The sequence below is a fragment of the Pezoporus occidentalis genome, unplaced genomic scaffold (genome assembly GCF_034315485.1).
Source record: "Pezoporus occidentalis ecotype Australia unplaced genomic scaffold, CSIRO_AGI_Poc_V1 ctg113, whole genome shotgun sequence".
NCBI lineage: Eukaryota > Metazoa > Chordata > Aves > Psittaciformes > Psittacidae > Pezoporus > Pezoporus occidentalis.
This window is the reverse complement of record NW_026912918.1, coordinates 2,659,303-2,674,341: the sequence shown is the minus strand read 5'-3', so window position 1 is coordinate 2,674,341 and position 15,039 is coordinate 2,659,303. Positions and strand designations below refer to the sequence as shown.

Here is a 15,039-nt window from a genome sequence, read left to right as displayed (position 1 = left end):
AATAAACTGGCACCCTCAGAGAAACTGCACTCCATGGCTCCGTGACTCCAGGAGGACAAAGCTCTTGGTCTGCTGCAGCTGCGGGGGAAACGAGGGAAGGGGAAGCTTGGACACCTGCACGGGAGCATCCTGCAGCACAGCCCCACCACCAGGATGCACGATGAGACGGACTAGAGCTTCAGGAGGTGGCAGCAGCTACCTCCAGCAGCAGGTCACTGGTCTCAGTGGGCAGAGGGAGCGAAGTGCTGGGCGCAGATCCCAAGGGAACCACAAACTCCAGGTCAAATCCTGACTTTGAAGGGCTCAGGGCTTCACTAGGTTATTTCCCCCCTGCCTCAGTGAAGGCCAATGAACGCACAGTGGGATGCTTAAGAGAGATTCCGAGGGAGGCAGGGATGTGTGGGAGGCAGACAGACTGTGCTGAGCTGCCCACAGCAGTCCAACACCTTCAGCTCTTCCACATGGACAGATCCTGATTTTGGAAGTGTAACGGCTCTTCTTCTTGGACAGCTGCTCCTGGTCAGTCATTTCTTGTCCTGTGGGCTCACACTCCAGACCAACAGTGCCTCACCCCCACCTTCCAAGTGGATTGAGAGAACCTAAGGAAGGCACTGCTATTCCAGAAGCAACCATCAGTGCTCTCCACTAAAGGGAAAAACAACTGTTTAAAAACTCATCCCGAATTCTGGCCAATGCAAGGTCCCCACGTGGAAAAGATCCTGCTGAGACCTCCCGCCATGGCCAGCAGTGACCACATGATGGCTGCAAAATCGCTGCTGGCTGGGCTGTGGGCCAGCCCCTTCCCAGCACTCCAGAACAGTATTAAAATGAGGAAAAATTAGGAAGGAGTCAGCTGTTTCCTAATTTAGGAAGGATTCCCCACCAGCACTGGGAACGCAAAAGTCATTTGCTGCCAACCAACACATCAAAGTGCAGCAAGTCTATGTGGCAAACTCCTTTCGCATTTGAAATGCCTTCTAAATACGCACCTCACCATAATTTAACTCCGTGGTTTCATCATTTACCAAAGAAACACTGGAAAAAGCCAGATCCAAAGCAAAGGCCTGAATAAAACTTCTCTTCCAACAACTATTCTTTGACACAACGTGCAAACGGCCCAGGGCTGTGTTTGAAGTCGTGCTGGAGCAAAAATAAGAAAGCGAACCAATTTCAGGTTGACATAGTGTATTGTGAATTACGTTTTTAGCTTTTCTACAGCTACGATAGCGTGAAATGATCTGCCATACAGTAAACCAGTTTAATACACAATCGATTACAGAGCTGTAGGGAGGAGCCAGAGATAATACACAGTTATCTATGTACATTTGTAGCTTAGTATTTCACAGATAACAACTTTTTCCCATTTCGGTTTTGTCAACGAAGCGGAGGCAGAATATTTACAGGGAAGCCGCTGCGAGGAAGCCCCATCCCCAGCAAAGCCCCAGCAGAAGCTGCCGCGTCCCCCAGCGGTGCGTGTAAACAGAGCGGGTCTCTCCTTTCGCAGGTAGGGATGGGACAAGGCAAGGGGACACGGGCTTCACTGGGGCAGGAGAGAAGGAAAACAGAGAGGAGAACACCTCCAGCTAACCCAGAGACTTCAAAATGGTTTAATTTGCCTTTTTGTCCTTTTAACTGGAAACTGCTCTCAATTAATGTTTCAATTCATAATTCAGTAGCACTTCAATCACGTTCTCAATTAACACTTTCTACATCATCTCCATGTGCTTATGCAAGGCCAGGCAGTGCTGAAGCTTTGGGTGATACTGGCGAGGTTGTTTCGAAAGCAAGCAGGGGGTGGTCAGGAGTTCCGGCCCCGTGCTGCTGCACAGCCGACAGCCCCCAGAGAACCAAAGCCAGCCCTGGATTGAGTTTCTTGCTTCCAGAAGAGTTTCTTACAGGTGATTGGGTACCGCAGCTCGACATACAGTGACTGCTCATGCAGGGTCAGGCATTGGTGTGATGCTGTATAAACCACAGCGGGACAGACCCAGACCTGAGCCAAACCATCCACGTGGCCCGGCCACGGTTAGACATGCACGATGCCTAGTGCACAGTTTTAATAACCAGCTGAGATTTGCTGATGTTGAAACACAAAACACAACCAAGAGACCGGGAGGGAAGACATATTGACAAAGGCATCCAACCGCCACCAGGCTGACCGGGAAGTGGCTCAGCCGAGCAGGGCAGCAGGATGCTGCTCCCGAAGCAGAGCTCCCAGACCTCATCCACCTCACCAGCTCAGCAGGACTCAGAGCCCATTGCTGCTCAGCACTGCTGTGGGACTGACATGGCAGCTCCTCAGTGGCCAGCTCCTTCCCAACTTACCCAGCTTTCCCATCATCTCCATCCCTGCTTTCTCCATCTCAATGCTGCAGGACTGAAAGAGCCTGGGGGTGGGAAAAGAGGAATCCAGCCCCTGCCACCAGCAAAGAAGTCGTTTTATGTCCAGTTAAAAATACTGTTTCATGGAAAGAAGGAGCTTTCCCGAGCAATGCGATATAAAAAGCCACCACACCAGCCCTGGGGGAGAGAGGTGACTTTCCTGAGAGCAAAGGGGGAGCCTCTCTACCTGCTCCTGGGTGATTCGGTGAGGGGGGCCAAGGTCCTTATCATCTTTGGATACTGCCACTGCCTCCTCGCACAGAGGAGACACCTGCCATTGAGCAGATTCTCAGCACAAGATCAAAACTGGGTTTTGTCTCTCAGCAGATGTTTGGGGTTGTTAAGGCTCTTGGCTTTAAAGAGTTTATTACTTTGGAAGTTTAAAGCAGTACTCGCAGTAAGGGTATAGCAAGTCTCGGTCTCAGCATCTCTCTCTTTCTCTTTTAACATGATCTCCAAAAACTAGAAGAAATTAAACAGGAGAGGGTTACTCTGGCAACTCCAGAACTGTACTCTGGAACTACTATGTACGAAGAGAAATATTAGATGGTGCCACTGCGACTGTGCTGGTACCTGCATGGTAGGCAAAGCCTGGTTCATGCAGTGACATGGAGCAGACCACTGCATCCAAAGCCAGGTTGGTCAGGGTCTTGGGTGACATGGTCTAGTGTGAGGCATCCCTGGCCATGGCAGGGGGGGTGGAACTGCATGATCTTAAGCTCATTTCCAACCCTAACTATTCTGTGATTCTACAATACTGCAGCACCCCCCCCCCCCCGGCAATTTCTAGGAGCAGCAGCAAGATGGAGTTATACAGCTGATACTAGAAGTAAATGACAAATGGCTCTGGTCTCACTCAAAAGCAAAGTTTCAAAGTCGCTAAAGAGGCATCTTCCCTCAGGGCACACCTGCAGATGTACCATATGCTGCATCCTTTGCTGCCCTGAGCTTAAATCCTTCAACAATAAATTGATACAAACCATCTTTCAACTGCAAACTATATTTAGCCAGTGCATAAAGCTAGAAACAGGTAAAGAGATGAGTGACTGAGGGAGGAAAAGAAGGAAAAACTTGAGAAAGTTACTGTTTTTTTTTTAACTCATTCTAAAGATGATTTGAGAACCAATGCTCAAAGCAGAGACACACATAATGCTGCTCCTCGTCAATGACAAACTGGTCAGGGCACCAGTGGTTAGAGCTGAAACTTAAAATCTTAGCAACTGTTCCCAGCCCCAGTCTTCTCTGCAGCTCTTCAGAGTCAGTGAACACTGCAACTTCTGGACATTAAAATATGCACTGTTGCAGTGAGCCAGACAAAAGGGAGAGAACGGAACAAACCATGGGAAGGCCAAGAGGGGAGAAGCTGACAGCTTCTTTCCAGAAGTATTCACCATCACACTGCACCTGACAGCCCTCCTGCTGCATTGCTGCTGACCCTTGTCTTCCACCTCTCCAGTTTCCTTTACATTTTGGGTATAATTTAGCAGAAAGAGGCCCAACTTCTTGACAGGGCTTCACACAATCATACCATCACCACCAGTGGAGACCGGGCCCAGCAACAGCAAGCAGTAATTCAAGTTCTTCCCTTCAAGGCTGCTCTCTTACAAATCAAAACAAGGACTGATACAGCATGTACAGAGAACTCAAAAGGGAAAACCCCACTGGAACAGATGACTTTCCTGCCCAAAGTGATGTTCCACATGCAGCTTGCCAAATCTCAGGGTTACTCCGAGACCCCCACTGGGTTTTCACAGCTGCCTGGGCATCGAGATGTAAGCACCACAGCACTGGGGGATTCCTGCACCTCCACCTCAACTGTCTCTCTCCTCACATGAATATCATTCTGTATTTACAGTCAAACCACCCCTGTGACATTTTCAGTAACTGGGATAGGCACAGAGTTTTTTCCTTCCCCTCTTCTGCTTTAGCACATTAGCTAAAACTCAGGGTAATAAAACTTCTTTTCCACTTCTGGTGTGATGAAAAAATGAATTTTTTCACAGAATTCTTAAGCTTAACTACTGGAATATGCCTGCTGCTCTTCTGCATCTTCTGCCAAGCTGCTTAACAACACAAGGAGAACAAATGAATTAAACACAAGGAGAACTGTGACCAAACAAATGGACAAAAGGCGTCAAAGCGAACGTGCTCTTCCCAATTGTATTAGGAAACTAGAGAGGCAAACGGCAAAAGCAGCATCTGATGCCCTGACCTGCCAGCAGCAGAGCTGAAAGGCTGCTGTGCAATGCAGAAGACACAGTTTAGCAAAGGTGAGCGGCAGGGAGGCAAGAACCACTCCAGCATCCCATCTAGACTGAGCAAACGAGACCACAACAGGGAAGAATGGAGAAAACAAACACAGCCTCTAGATTCGGCAAACCATCCCCCCCCCCCCCGCCCAAGCTGCACAGTTGATGGCATAAAGTTGATTGCTTTGTAAAGAGCTGATCCCACCATATCCAACCTCAAGCCCTGGTAGCCTCTCATGGTGTTGCAAAGTAACAACATGGAGTTAACAACTGCTCCCTTGCAACATTTTTGTTGCATTCAGAATTACAGTTTTAGAAACAGGTTAGAGGAGCAGTTTCAAAATTCTAGATACTATAAATCTTGGCTCTTCAATGAAGAATAAACTCTCCTTTAGCTGGTGTGGGTACAGTGTTTGGTTTATAGCTCCTTTCATTTTTGCTCTGGACACCTCCTTTCTGTGTTTTAGCCCTGAAATAAGAGTATCCAAATGCTTATGTTTTGGTGAAGCCCTTTGGGAGTCCACCCTCTCCCCACCTCCTTTTGTCACATCGAAATCCTCTGGCATTCTGCATTAGGACACAGCAGGAGCAGCAGTGCCAGCACTTGCGTTACCTCCAGGAAAGGGGAACAGCCGCAAACCTTGGGAAGTAACAGGCAAATCTGTTCTTCTCAAGATCATAAATGCCAGAAGTAAATCGAGGTGGATGCCATTTACTTGTTTTTTTGAATGAGAAATCTGTTTCACAGAAGTAGCTGCGAGAAAAACAAGCAGTTCTGTGTGTTAGCAGCAGATTAAGACCACACTGAGGAAAACATTCAGCATATTCCTCATTACGCTCTAGAGCGGCTCCCGTAAGTGAGCTGTGGCAGGAGGCAACATGGGGCTAGCAAATACCCAGCAATCTTCCTGACCCCCGTTCTCTGGATAAGTTTAAAATCATCACCATTAAACCACCCTGTGAACAGGAAGCACAGCCATGCACTGACTGTTCCTGCAGAATACACTTCCAGGTGCCTGGCCAACTCCTCAACCCTTACATGGTGTTTGAACTGTGCTGGCACTAACTCAACAAGCACAGAAGAGATTTTAATGACATGAACTTTGCTCATGGCCTCCCACAAGCACACACGTGTCACGGCTGCAGAGAGGAATGCAGTAGTGCACAAGGTAAAACTGACTCTGGAGGCAATTTTAATGACGAGTATTGGGACATCTCTTCACAGGTGTAAAGGGAAGGTGGAAAGGTTCATCTCCCACTGTTTTACAACAGAAAACAGGTATCTCCTTGTTCCTTGTGCCTGGGAAGATTTGACTATCCACCAAACCATAAGCTGTGAGCTTCTCCATTTCCTTACTATGCTGCATTAAAGGGAAGATTTCAAACCTCTGAAAGAAGATCTGCAGTCTCAGGTGTTGAACACTTGCTGCTCTCCTGGTGGCAATAAGCAGAGGGGAACCACCAGTTACTCAGCTTTTTCTGACTTTTTTCCCAACTTCAGAGTTAAAGCAGAGTAACGCGGCCAGCAGTTCCCAGAGCAGAGAACAGCCCTTAATTTCAGAGTCCACTAATACTCCTGTCCTCAGTCACTTTATTTGCTCAGTGCCACAAAAAAAGAGGCCCTGCTATCTTTTTTTCCTGGTATTCCAATTACTATAAACCCAACAATCCTCCCGCAGCACCATACCACAACAGCACAGGAACAGTATTTGCTCTATAGGCTGGATGATGAGGCTTTGCATTCTGCAGTGCATTGCTTCATTAAGGGGAAGGAAGGTGCTCTTGGTGCAGGGCCCTACTCCAGCACCTTCTCCCTTCAGGTTTAATCACAGGGTGCAAAACTCTCACTGGATGCAGGGCTGCTGGTGGAAGTTTAGTTATTGTGCAGTGTTTCACACAAGAAGCTGGCACATCTCAACTGGACTCTGCCACTGCAAACAGCAGATCAATGAGAGAGAAATGCTAGGTAGGGTCATCTATAAAACTAGGAGAAAGAAGTCAAAGGGAGAAAGGTTTGAATGACTTGAAGACACTAATGTAACACTAGAAGGCATGTAAACAATTCTGGACCACGCTAACTCCTCTACTGTAAGAAAAGGAATACTGACACACATGTAACTCAAACAAGAACCCTAAAAATGGTTTCAAGAATACATTCTTCAGATACAAGAGGTATTTGCAGAATTATACTACCTGAAAGTTGGAAGTGCAACCCGCTACAGGGATGGGGTCAGAAGGGGGCTAGTTTCAGTCTACAGAGAAGGAAGGCTGTTGTAAAACTGTGCACTAATAAAAATCTTATATTGTTGCCCATCACGAAGAGCCCCCAGACAGGCTACAGCATCTGTGGCAAAGGGTATGGGAAGGAGTATCTCCTGCTTGTTTTGTATGCTGGCAGACTGAGCAAGTCAGATTAATTTTAAATAGCTTTTCTATCAAGCACAATTTAGACATGCATAAACAGCAGCTTTTGTGAGAACAGTGTGCAGAGTCTGACCCAGAAATCTCAGATTTACATTTGACACAGGCTTCAAGGGCTCTACGCTAACTGGAGTGTAGATGGATCTCAAATAGCTGAATAGGAACTTCACAATGTATATATTTATTACTCAAACTCCAAAAATCACATAGGGAATAACAAGGAGTATCAATATATTCTGACTTTAGTTCAGATGAAAACAAAGAATTAAACCCCACACCAACCTGCAGACAGCACAGCATTGCATCTCACCAGCTCCTCCCCAACTAATGAACTTACTTTGGGCATAAAAGTTCTTTCATTTTATTTGGTGTCACAAGGAGTTGGCTGAACTGGAATAGCTGAATAATTAACATTACCTAAAGGGCATCAAATGTAAGCGAAGGAGGTGATGGAAGCATGCAGAGGGCAAACTGGTATAGTCTAATGCCCCTGTCCTGCAGGCCCCTCCGTGCAAGCAGTTTCCTGTGCTCCCGCAGGTCTCCAGTCCCAGGGACCTGCACAGAGTCACCTGCAGGACTGGGAAATTGTTGTGCTTCTCAGCTCACTAGAAAGGACTCTTTTCCCTCTTCCTGTTTTCAGTGGCACACAGGGAGCATGCTGTTCCATTCCCTGCTGCAAAAGCACAGTGTAGGGGGGAGAAATCCTGAAAAATATTGTGCAGCACCATTGATTCAGTACAGAGGGAAGCTGGGATACTCAAATGCATTTGGTGGCTTTGGAAGTTTCACCAGCTTTGAAACAAATATTGCCTAGGTAACATCCTCACAGTGTGGTTGGTAGTTCAAAGAGGCTGAAACACCATCTTATTACTCTTATTAAACCCATTACCAATTCATCTGTCCTGATCCCGTCCACACACACACACACACACACACACACACACACATACACACACACAAACCCCCAAACAAACCAAAACAGAACAAAAAACCCAAACAGGAATAAAATAAATAAATAAATAGAGGCATTCCCCAAACATTCATTTCACTTTTCTCTCTCTCTCTCTCTCAAATCAGACCAGCTTAGAGACACCAACTTCACCAACCTTTGCAAATTCAGCCAGCTAACTGACTAACATGAAACTGTGTTAGACTCATTAAGACATGAATTGTAACACTCACGTGGTCACTCATCTGCTTCTGGAAACCTGTCCTCAGAGCTGGCGATGTCCAAACCCTTATTCCATTCCCACATCAGTAACTCATTGGCTATATGGAAAAGAAGTGTATCCAAAGCACACAATGGCACATTAAGGTTGAAGAAAGCATTGGTACAGGAGAAGAAAAGCTACAGCAGATTTTTAGCCTACTCCAACTAAATGTTGAGCCACTCCAGAACTCCTCCTCCAGCCCAACACAAAGTCAAATTGTGTCACCCCCTCTCCAAGACATTCTTTTCTCGTATGTTACTGGCACTTTATGTCAGTCTCATATGGTAGATACATGCACATTTGTCTGTGTGTTTACATACAAAAGGTCTGATAACAGTAAAACATTGTTCAGAGAGATATAAAAAACCCAAGGAGTTGCATTAGCCAAAAAAAGTGTTTTGTGAGAAACAACAATAAAAATGATATAACCACAGCTTTTCTTTTCTCTAAAATTAGATAAATACCCAAAGCTATGATTTCACTTGGGGCCTCTGTACCTTGACAGGGAGTCCAATGGAGTATATCTGAAGGCACTTAATATCCTCTACTCAGCTTAAGATGGTTGCACAGGGAGCTGGGGAGCTTGGGATGTGATTTGGGGCATGGAGGAGAGAGATGGATGAAAACAAGCCCTGAAGAGCTGTGATCCACACAGCACCAGGCGCTGAAATGAAAACAAACGTACAACCCAGGTGTTCAGAAGGTCTCTCTTGAAAAAGAAAACTGCCAATTGCAAATGTCTTTGTGTTTCTATTGACAGAGCACTTCATGCAACTCTGACAGTGCATCATACACTCTTAGAGATATTTAGCTTTGTCAGTTCATTGACCTCCTCAGTTCCCACTTCCTCGCAGTCAGTCTTCTCCGCGGCTTTGCCAAACCTGCACCTCTCCTCTGCTTTCACCATGTCTTTCTGGGGCTTCTTGGCGGAAGGAAGGATGTCCTTGGTTTCTGAGTTATCTGTGCCATGGGCTACCTTATCAGAATTTTGTACAGAAGGCACCAGGTTGGCAATCTCATCCGTTGGAGATCGCCCGATGCTGCCATCCACTTGAACCCGAATGTCTGGAGATATAGACAACTGATGATGTGGCACAATCCCATTGTCCATGCATTTTGGGTAAAGGTAGGTCTTCATCTGACCTTTCCCCTTCACATTGACTGTCCCTCGATAGTCAAAGTCATACCCCATCTTGCTTAAGATGCGGTAGCTCTCCTCACTCACCTGTATACGACACTCGACGCCAGTGGTGTCCATTCTGCTAGCAATGTTCACAGTGTCACCCCAAATGTCATACAACAACTTGGTGGTGCCAATGACCCCAGCAGTGAGGGGGCCGTGGTTAAAGCCAATCCGAAGTTTAAAATTAAACCACAGCATGTTGTTGTTGAAGTCATCCACCACTCGCATCATTTCTTTGGCAAATTCAAAAAGGGTCTGCAAATGTCCGTGGGGATGGTTGTTGTCCTGACACTGAGAGGTGTTCAGTCCTGAAGCAGCCATATAGGTTGCCCCAATTGTTTTGATTTTCTCAATGCTGCTGTAATGTGGTTTGCTCAGCAGCTCATCAAAATCCCCAATCAATTCATTCAAGACTCTGTAGCACTCTTTGCCTCCTTCGTAGTTCTCTTCATAGAACTCGCTGAAATTCACAATACTTGCAAAGATTACTCCGCCACTGTCATGGTTTTTGGAATAGCTCTGGGACACCTTCAGCTGCTCAGCCACGTGGTATGGAATAATATTCCTCAGCAACCAGTCTGCTTGATCCCTCATGCTCTGAATTTTGGTGCGATGAAGGTCGGCCTCCACATCTCCGTGGTAGTGGAGACGGTAACTGACCTCAAACTCTCGATTCAGAAACCAGACCAGGAGGAGGAGAAGGAAGGAAACCAAAACCACTTCTTGGCCAATCAGGTCTGCTGGCCTCTTCATGTTATTTGGCACCGAACTGTTGCATGGACTCTTTCTGGAGCTGGAAGCAGAAGAACATGAAAGGTGTGTTTAAAAATGCAGTTAGGGCATTGCCATTTCTGCTCCGTATCCTATCTAGCAAAGGCATTCTTTGCTAGAAAAAGAAGTATAGGCAGTGTACATTACATACTAAGTTGTAAAATATGCTTAGATAACTTTATCTGCTGTTAGGCATGCTAAAGAATTAATTTTATTGTTAAAGTACTTGTTGAGTACTTCCTTAAAGGGTTATCATCAGGTTCAGCAACACAGAAATTGCCTGGCCTGTGCAGCAGTCACCAAGGAAACAGTTATCATTATATCTAAATATACAACTAAAAGCACTACAAGTAAATATGTATTTAAAAATGCCTCTGTATGTGTTATGAGTGATATGCGTGCACATACACGTTTATATGAGGGGTGTCCATACATTTTGGGGAATTTATCTTTCTTTGTATCGCCTCCAATATTCAGAAACATCTGCTTTATACTCCTAGTGCCTTTCCCTTGTTTCCTCGTCAAAGACCTTTGCAGTATGCCTTTAATGTTAACACATGAAGGTTTGGGAAGTAGATAACCCTGTACAAAACACTTCATGGAGAACTGCATGAAAGTGAACAATATGGAGCTCTGGGTTGACACCTTTTGTACATTATAATCACTGAAGCTTTTTATGGTGGAGACAGAAAGTTTCTCAAAGTGCCAAAACCAAAAAAAAAGAAAAAAAAATTAAAAAAAAATTAAACCACCCATGTCTCACATAGCTCCAGAACAGGCTTTCAAATCCTTCCAACAGTTCGTCAACTGCCTGTTGAGATCATGAAGCACTGATGGCGTGTACTTCCAGTGCCAAACCACCCTTAACAAGGAGACATCTGCAGTCTACAGCTCAACTTTCTGAAGAGATGCAGCCACAAATTTCCTCTGAGGAGACATCACCTATGTGATTCTAGAAGCTAAGTCTGAACCCAGACAGACTGGCATGAAGTGATTCCTGGAGTCTCTTCACTGCAAGTTTTCTATAAAATAATGCCAAAGCTCGAGATCTGATATGAGCAGACACATGCTGAAATTCTTCACATTAAAGAAATGGTTTGATAAGGGAAGGCATTGCATCAAACTTTCTCCCTGACACACAGAAAGACAATCCGTCTCTTCAGTGTCTATGTGGATTTTTCTTATGAAGGTATGCTGGGACCAGTCTTGTTTAACCTCTTCGTCGCTGACATGGACAGTGGGATTGAGTGCGCCCTCAGCAAGTTTGCTGATGACACCAAGCTGTGTGGTTCGGTTGATACAGCGGAGGGAAGGAATGCTATCCAGAGGGACCTCGACACGCTTGTGAGGTGGGCTGATGCCTCATGAAGCTTAACCATGCCAAGTGCAAGGTCCTACACCTGGGTCGGAGCAATCCCAGGCACAGCTACAGGCTGAGCAAAGAAGAGATTCAGAGCAGCCCTGCAGAGAAAGACTTGGGGGTGTTGGTCGATGAGAAAATGAACATGAGCCGGCTTCAGTGTGCACTCGCAGCCCAGAAAGCCAACCGTATCCTGGGCTGCATCAAAAGGAGCATGACCAGCAGGTCGAAGGAGGTGATCCTGCCCCTCTGCTCTGCTCTTGTGAGACCTCACCTGGAGTATTGTGTGCAGTTCTGGTGTCCTCAACATAAAAAGGACAGGGAATGGTTGGAACAAGTCCAGAGAAGGGCCACGAGGATGATCAGGGGACTGGAGCACCTCCTGTATGAAGACAGGCTGAGAAAGTTGGGGCTGTTCAGTCTGGAGAAGAGAAGGCTGCGTGGAGACCTCATAGCAGCCTTCCAGTATCTGAAGGGGGCCTATAGGGATGCTGGGGAGGGACTCTTCATTAGGGACTGTAGTGATAGGACAAGGGGTAATGGGTTAAAACTTAAACAGGGGAAGTTTAGATTGGATATAAGGAGGAAATTCTTTCCTGTTAGGGTGGCGAGGCACTGAAATAGGTTGCCCAGGGAGGTTGTGAATGCTCCATCCCTGGCAGCGTTCAGGACCAGGTTGGACAAGGCCTTGTGTGATATGGTTTAGTGTGAGGTGTCCCTGCCCATGGCAGGGGGGTTGGAACTAGATGATCTTAAGGTCCTTTCCAACCCTAACTATTCTATGATTCTATGATTAAAACTCAAAGCACAAGTGTAGCAGCAGCTGAAGACAACTGAATTTGTTTCTGTAACATACGAAAGCATTTCTAAGTTCAATTTGTTTCTTTATGCCCGTGTAGGACACTTCCACTTCTGAAATGGAAGCAGACACTTTAGCAATGGAGCTATATTATGGGCTCAGTTTCTTTTTCTGAATGTTCATTCTCCAATATTTGATTGACAAAAAACAAGCACAATGAAGCAAAACCATAGCAGAGTTGTGAAACAGATGAATGTGCACAGTCTCTGAATACATCTTTAGGTGCTATGGTCTTCATTTATATTCATTAGCTCTTATCAGAGTAACCCTGTAGGAGAAAAAATTTCCCTAAGTAAAATATTTACACCAGAGAGCTCACAGGTTGAATTTCAGATTAAAGATAAAACCGCATATTTTGTTGGAAATTACTGCTTTTGTTTTCAACCATAAATATACTTTCAATATACTTCCATAAATACACATAAATATACTTTCAACCACAAATATACTTCTCCCAGGAGATTAATTTTATTGGCTTGCATTTAAAAAAAACACAGGGGAAGAATGAAAGGAGCAGATTACTCCTAACTCACTAAGTAGGTCCCTACAGTCAGGTTCCCATAATTGCTGGTTTGTTGCTATACTAAGACTCCTTCCTTTTCTTCCTTTCTCCCTGACAACTACTTTTCTCAACTGAACCTTTGCCATGAACCTATTGATTTTCTCCCTAGAAAGACAAGTCAGACACTAAGACAAAGGCTAAGTTGTTAGTGACTAGAATGTAACACGTAACAATTCCTGAAATACAATTCTTGCTACCTATTTTGCAGGTGGCAAAGCATCCTCCCATTCGATGGGCTTATAAAACACAATGAGGAGAGGATAAGTAAGAGAGCATAGAAAATAAGTAAGCCTGGAGAAGGTGAGGAATGAATCTTGGTTGAGGAGCATGATTCAGGTTCTTTTCAGAACAGTTCATTATTTTCTGTATCTTGTGAGATGAGATTTGCTAGAGGACCTGAGCAAGGACATGTTACCCCTTTGAGAGTATGAGTCTGATCCAGATAATCTGCTCTAACATCAAACATCCCTGCCACAGGGATTTATTTAAGTCATTAAAAGCTTTTTATTTACAGTTTGTTGTACAAAATGTTCCTCAAAGTACTTGAATTCCTCTTAAATGTATTAGGCAAGCATCACCAATTCTGTTACAAAAAGTGGCTTGTGTTGAACACAAGATCTGCCTTTTAAGAAGAAACTGCTGCCTCTCATTCACCACTCCTCAAGTACTGGCATCTGCAAGCACTCAGTCATCTCCTCCAGCGCTGACCTGACCTTATTTCCCATGTGGGTGTACAACCGTAGAGATCTGCATGTGAATCAAGTGCCTCACTTGTGAGCTGACCTGATTTCATTAATAAGGTAATGGGTTAGTATCTCAAAAAAGAAGGTGCAGTATCTTTTCCAGAGCAGGCATTTCTGATCACAGTGGGACTGCTACAAGCATTAGGACAGAAAGCCACGAGATGCCAGCCTGAAGGAGAGAGCAATTGCATCTTACTCATTTGGAAATCGAATTTCTGGATGTTGCAGATTTCAAGACCTACAGGACTATAAATCATCTTACACAGTCAGTTAGCAAAGGTGACCTGAAACCACCTCTCAGAATGAAAAGAAGGAAAAAGAACCCCTGCACATACCTATAACAGAAAGGATCACACCCCACCCAAATCTTTTTAAGATCTACTTTTTATGAGTTGCTGCAGCAGAAAACGGATTTTAAAAATCATGCAAATTGAAATCTTAAGCCGACTATGTTCCTTTAAGTCAAACTGGTGAAGTGCTTCCTGGCACAGACACCTAACTATTAACTTGGCATCTTCATCCAGGCTGTGTGTTGAGCATGGAACAAGTGAGAGCTCCGGAGATAGAATCTCCTTTGGCTTGATCACAAATCACAAAGATAATGGCTTTCCACTTACAAAGATTTTTGGAAAGCTATTCTGCTTCTGAGCCAGTAACCTATGTTTGGATTTGGATATCTTGCTGTATTTAAAGAGGATGCATGCTTGCTAAATCTTAAAGAGTAACGCTATGGTGGAACAGTGTGAAAAAGGGAAATCAAAGTGCTACTTTTGATGAAGAACATGTAATGGATGGCTATAAAAAAACCCACCTCAAGTGGCCTATCGGTGTTCCTCCTTGAGTGGTCACAAACTAGAAAACAATACACTCTACCTGCTCTAAGAAATTAATGTGAACAAGAAATATTTCCTGCTTAAAAGACAAAGCTTATGGTTGTATCACTCTGGGACTAAAGAGCTCATCTGTTTGTAAAACAGGGCAAATTCCATATTTTGATTTACTGAGCACAGTGTGGACAGTCCAGAGTTGAACTTTGTGCTAAGACTTCGTTACCAATAAGACTTCCTTCCCACACAACATTAATTATTATCTCAATTCTTGATCAAGAAGCGGGAATAACCTCATTAAAGGCATGCAAAACAAGTAAGTCTGTTTGGCCCTCCTGGAACACAGAAGGAACTTGTATGCTGACTGAAGTGAGCAAGGAACCTTATTTATTTCAGTAAGAAAGCAACAGCAAACCAGTTTGTTAAGATAAGGGAGTTTCAACTTTGTATTATTCCATCACCAGGAGAAAG

At 44.8% G+C, this 15,039-nt stretch overlaps 1 protein-coding gene across 4 annotated transcripts in view; it reads right to left on the bottom strand.

The window, feature by feature from the left end:
- Positions 1-7,217: 7,217 nt before the first annotated feature.
- ADCY9 (adenylate cyclase 9) overlaps positions 7,218-15,039 on the bottom strand; it is an 87,818-nt gene continuing 79,996 nt past the window's right edge. For all 4 annotated transcript variants that reach the window (XM_062635542.1, XM_062635546.1, XM_062635555.1 and 1 more), the window contains one exon: positions 7,218-10,239. In XM_062635542.1, the coding sequence (XP_062491526.1) occupies positions 9,051-10,239 (1,189 nt within the window). In that variant the 3' untranslated portion in view covers positions 7,218-9,050. The remainder of the gene's footprint in view (positions 10,240-15,039) is intronic.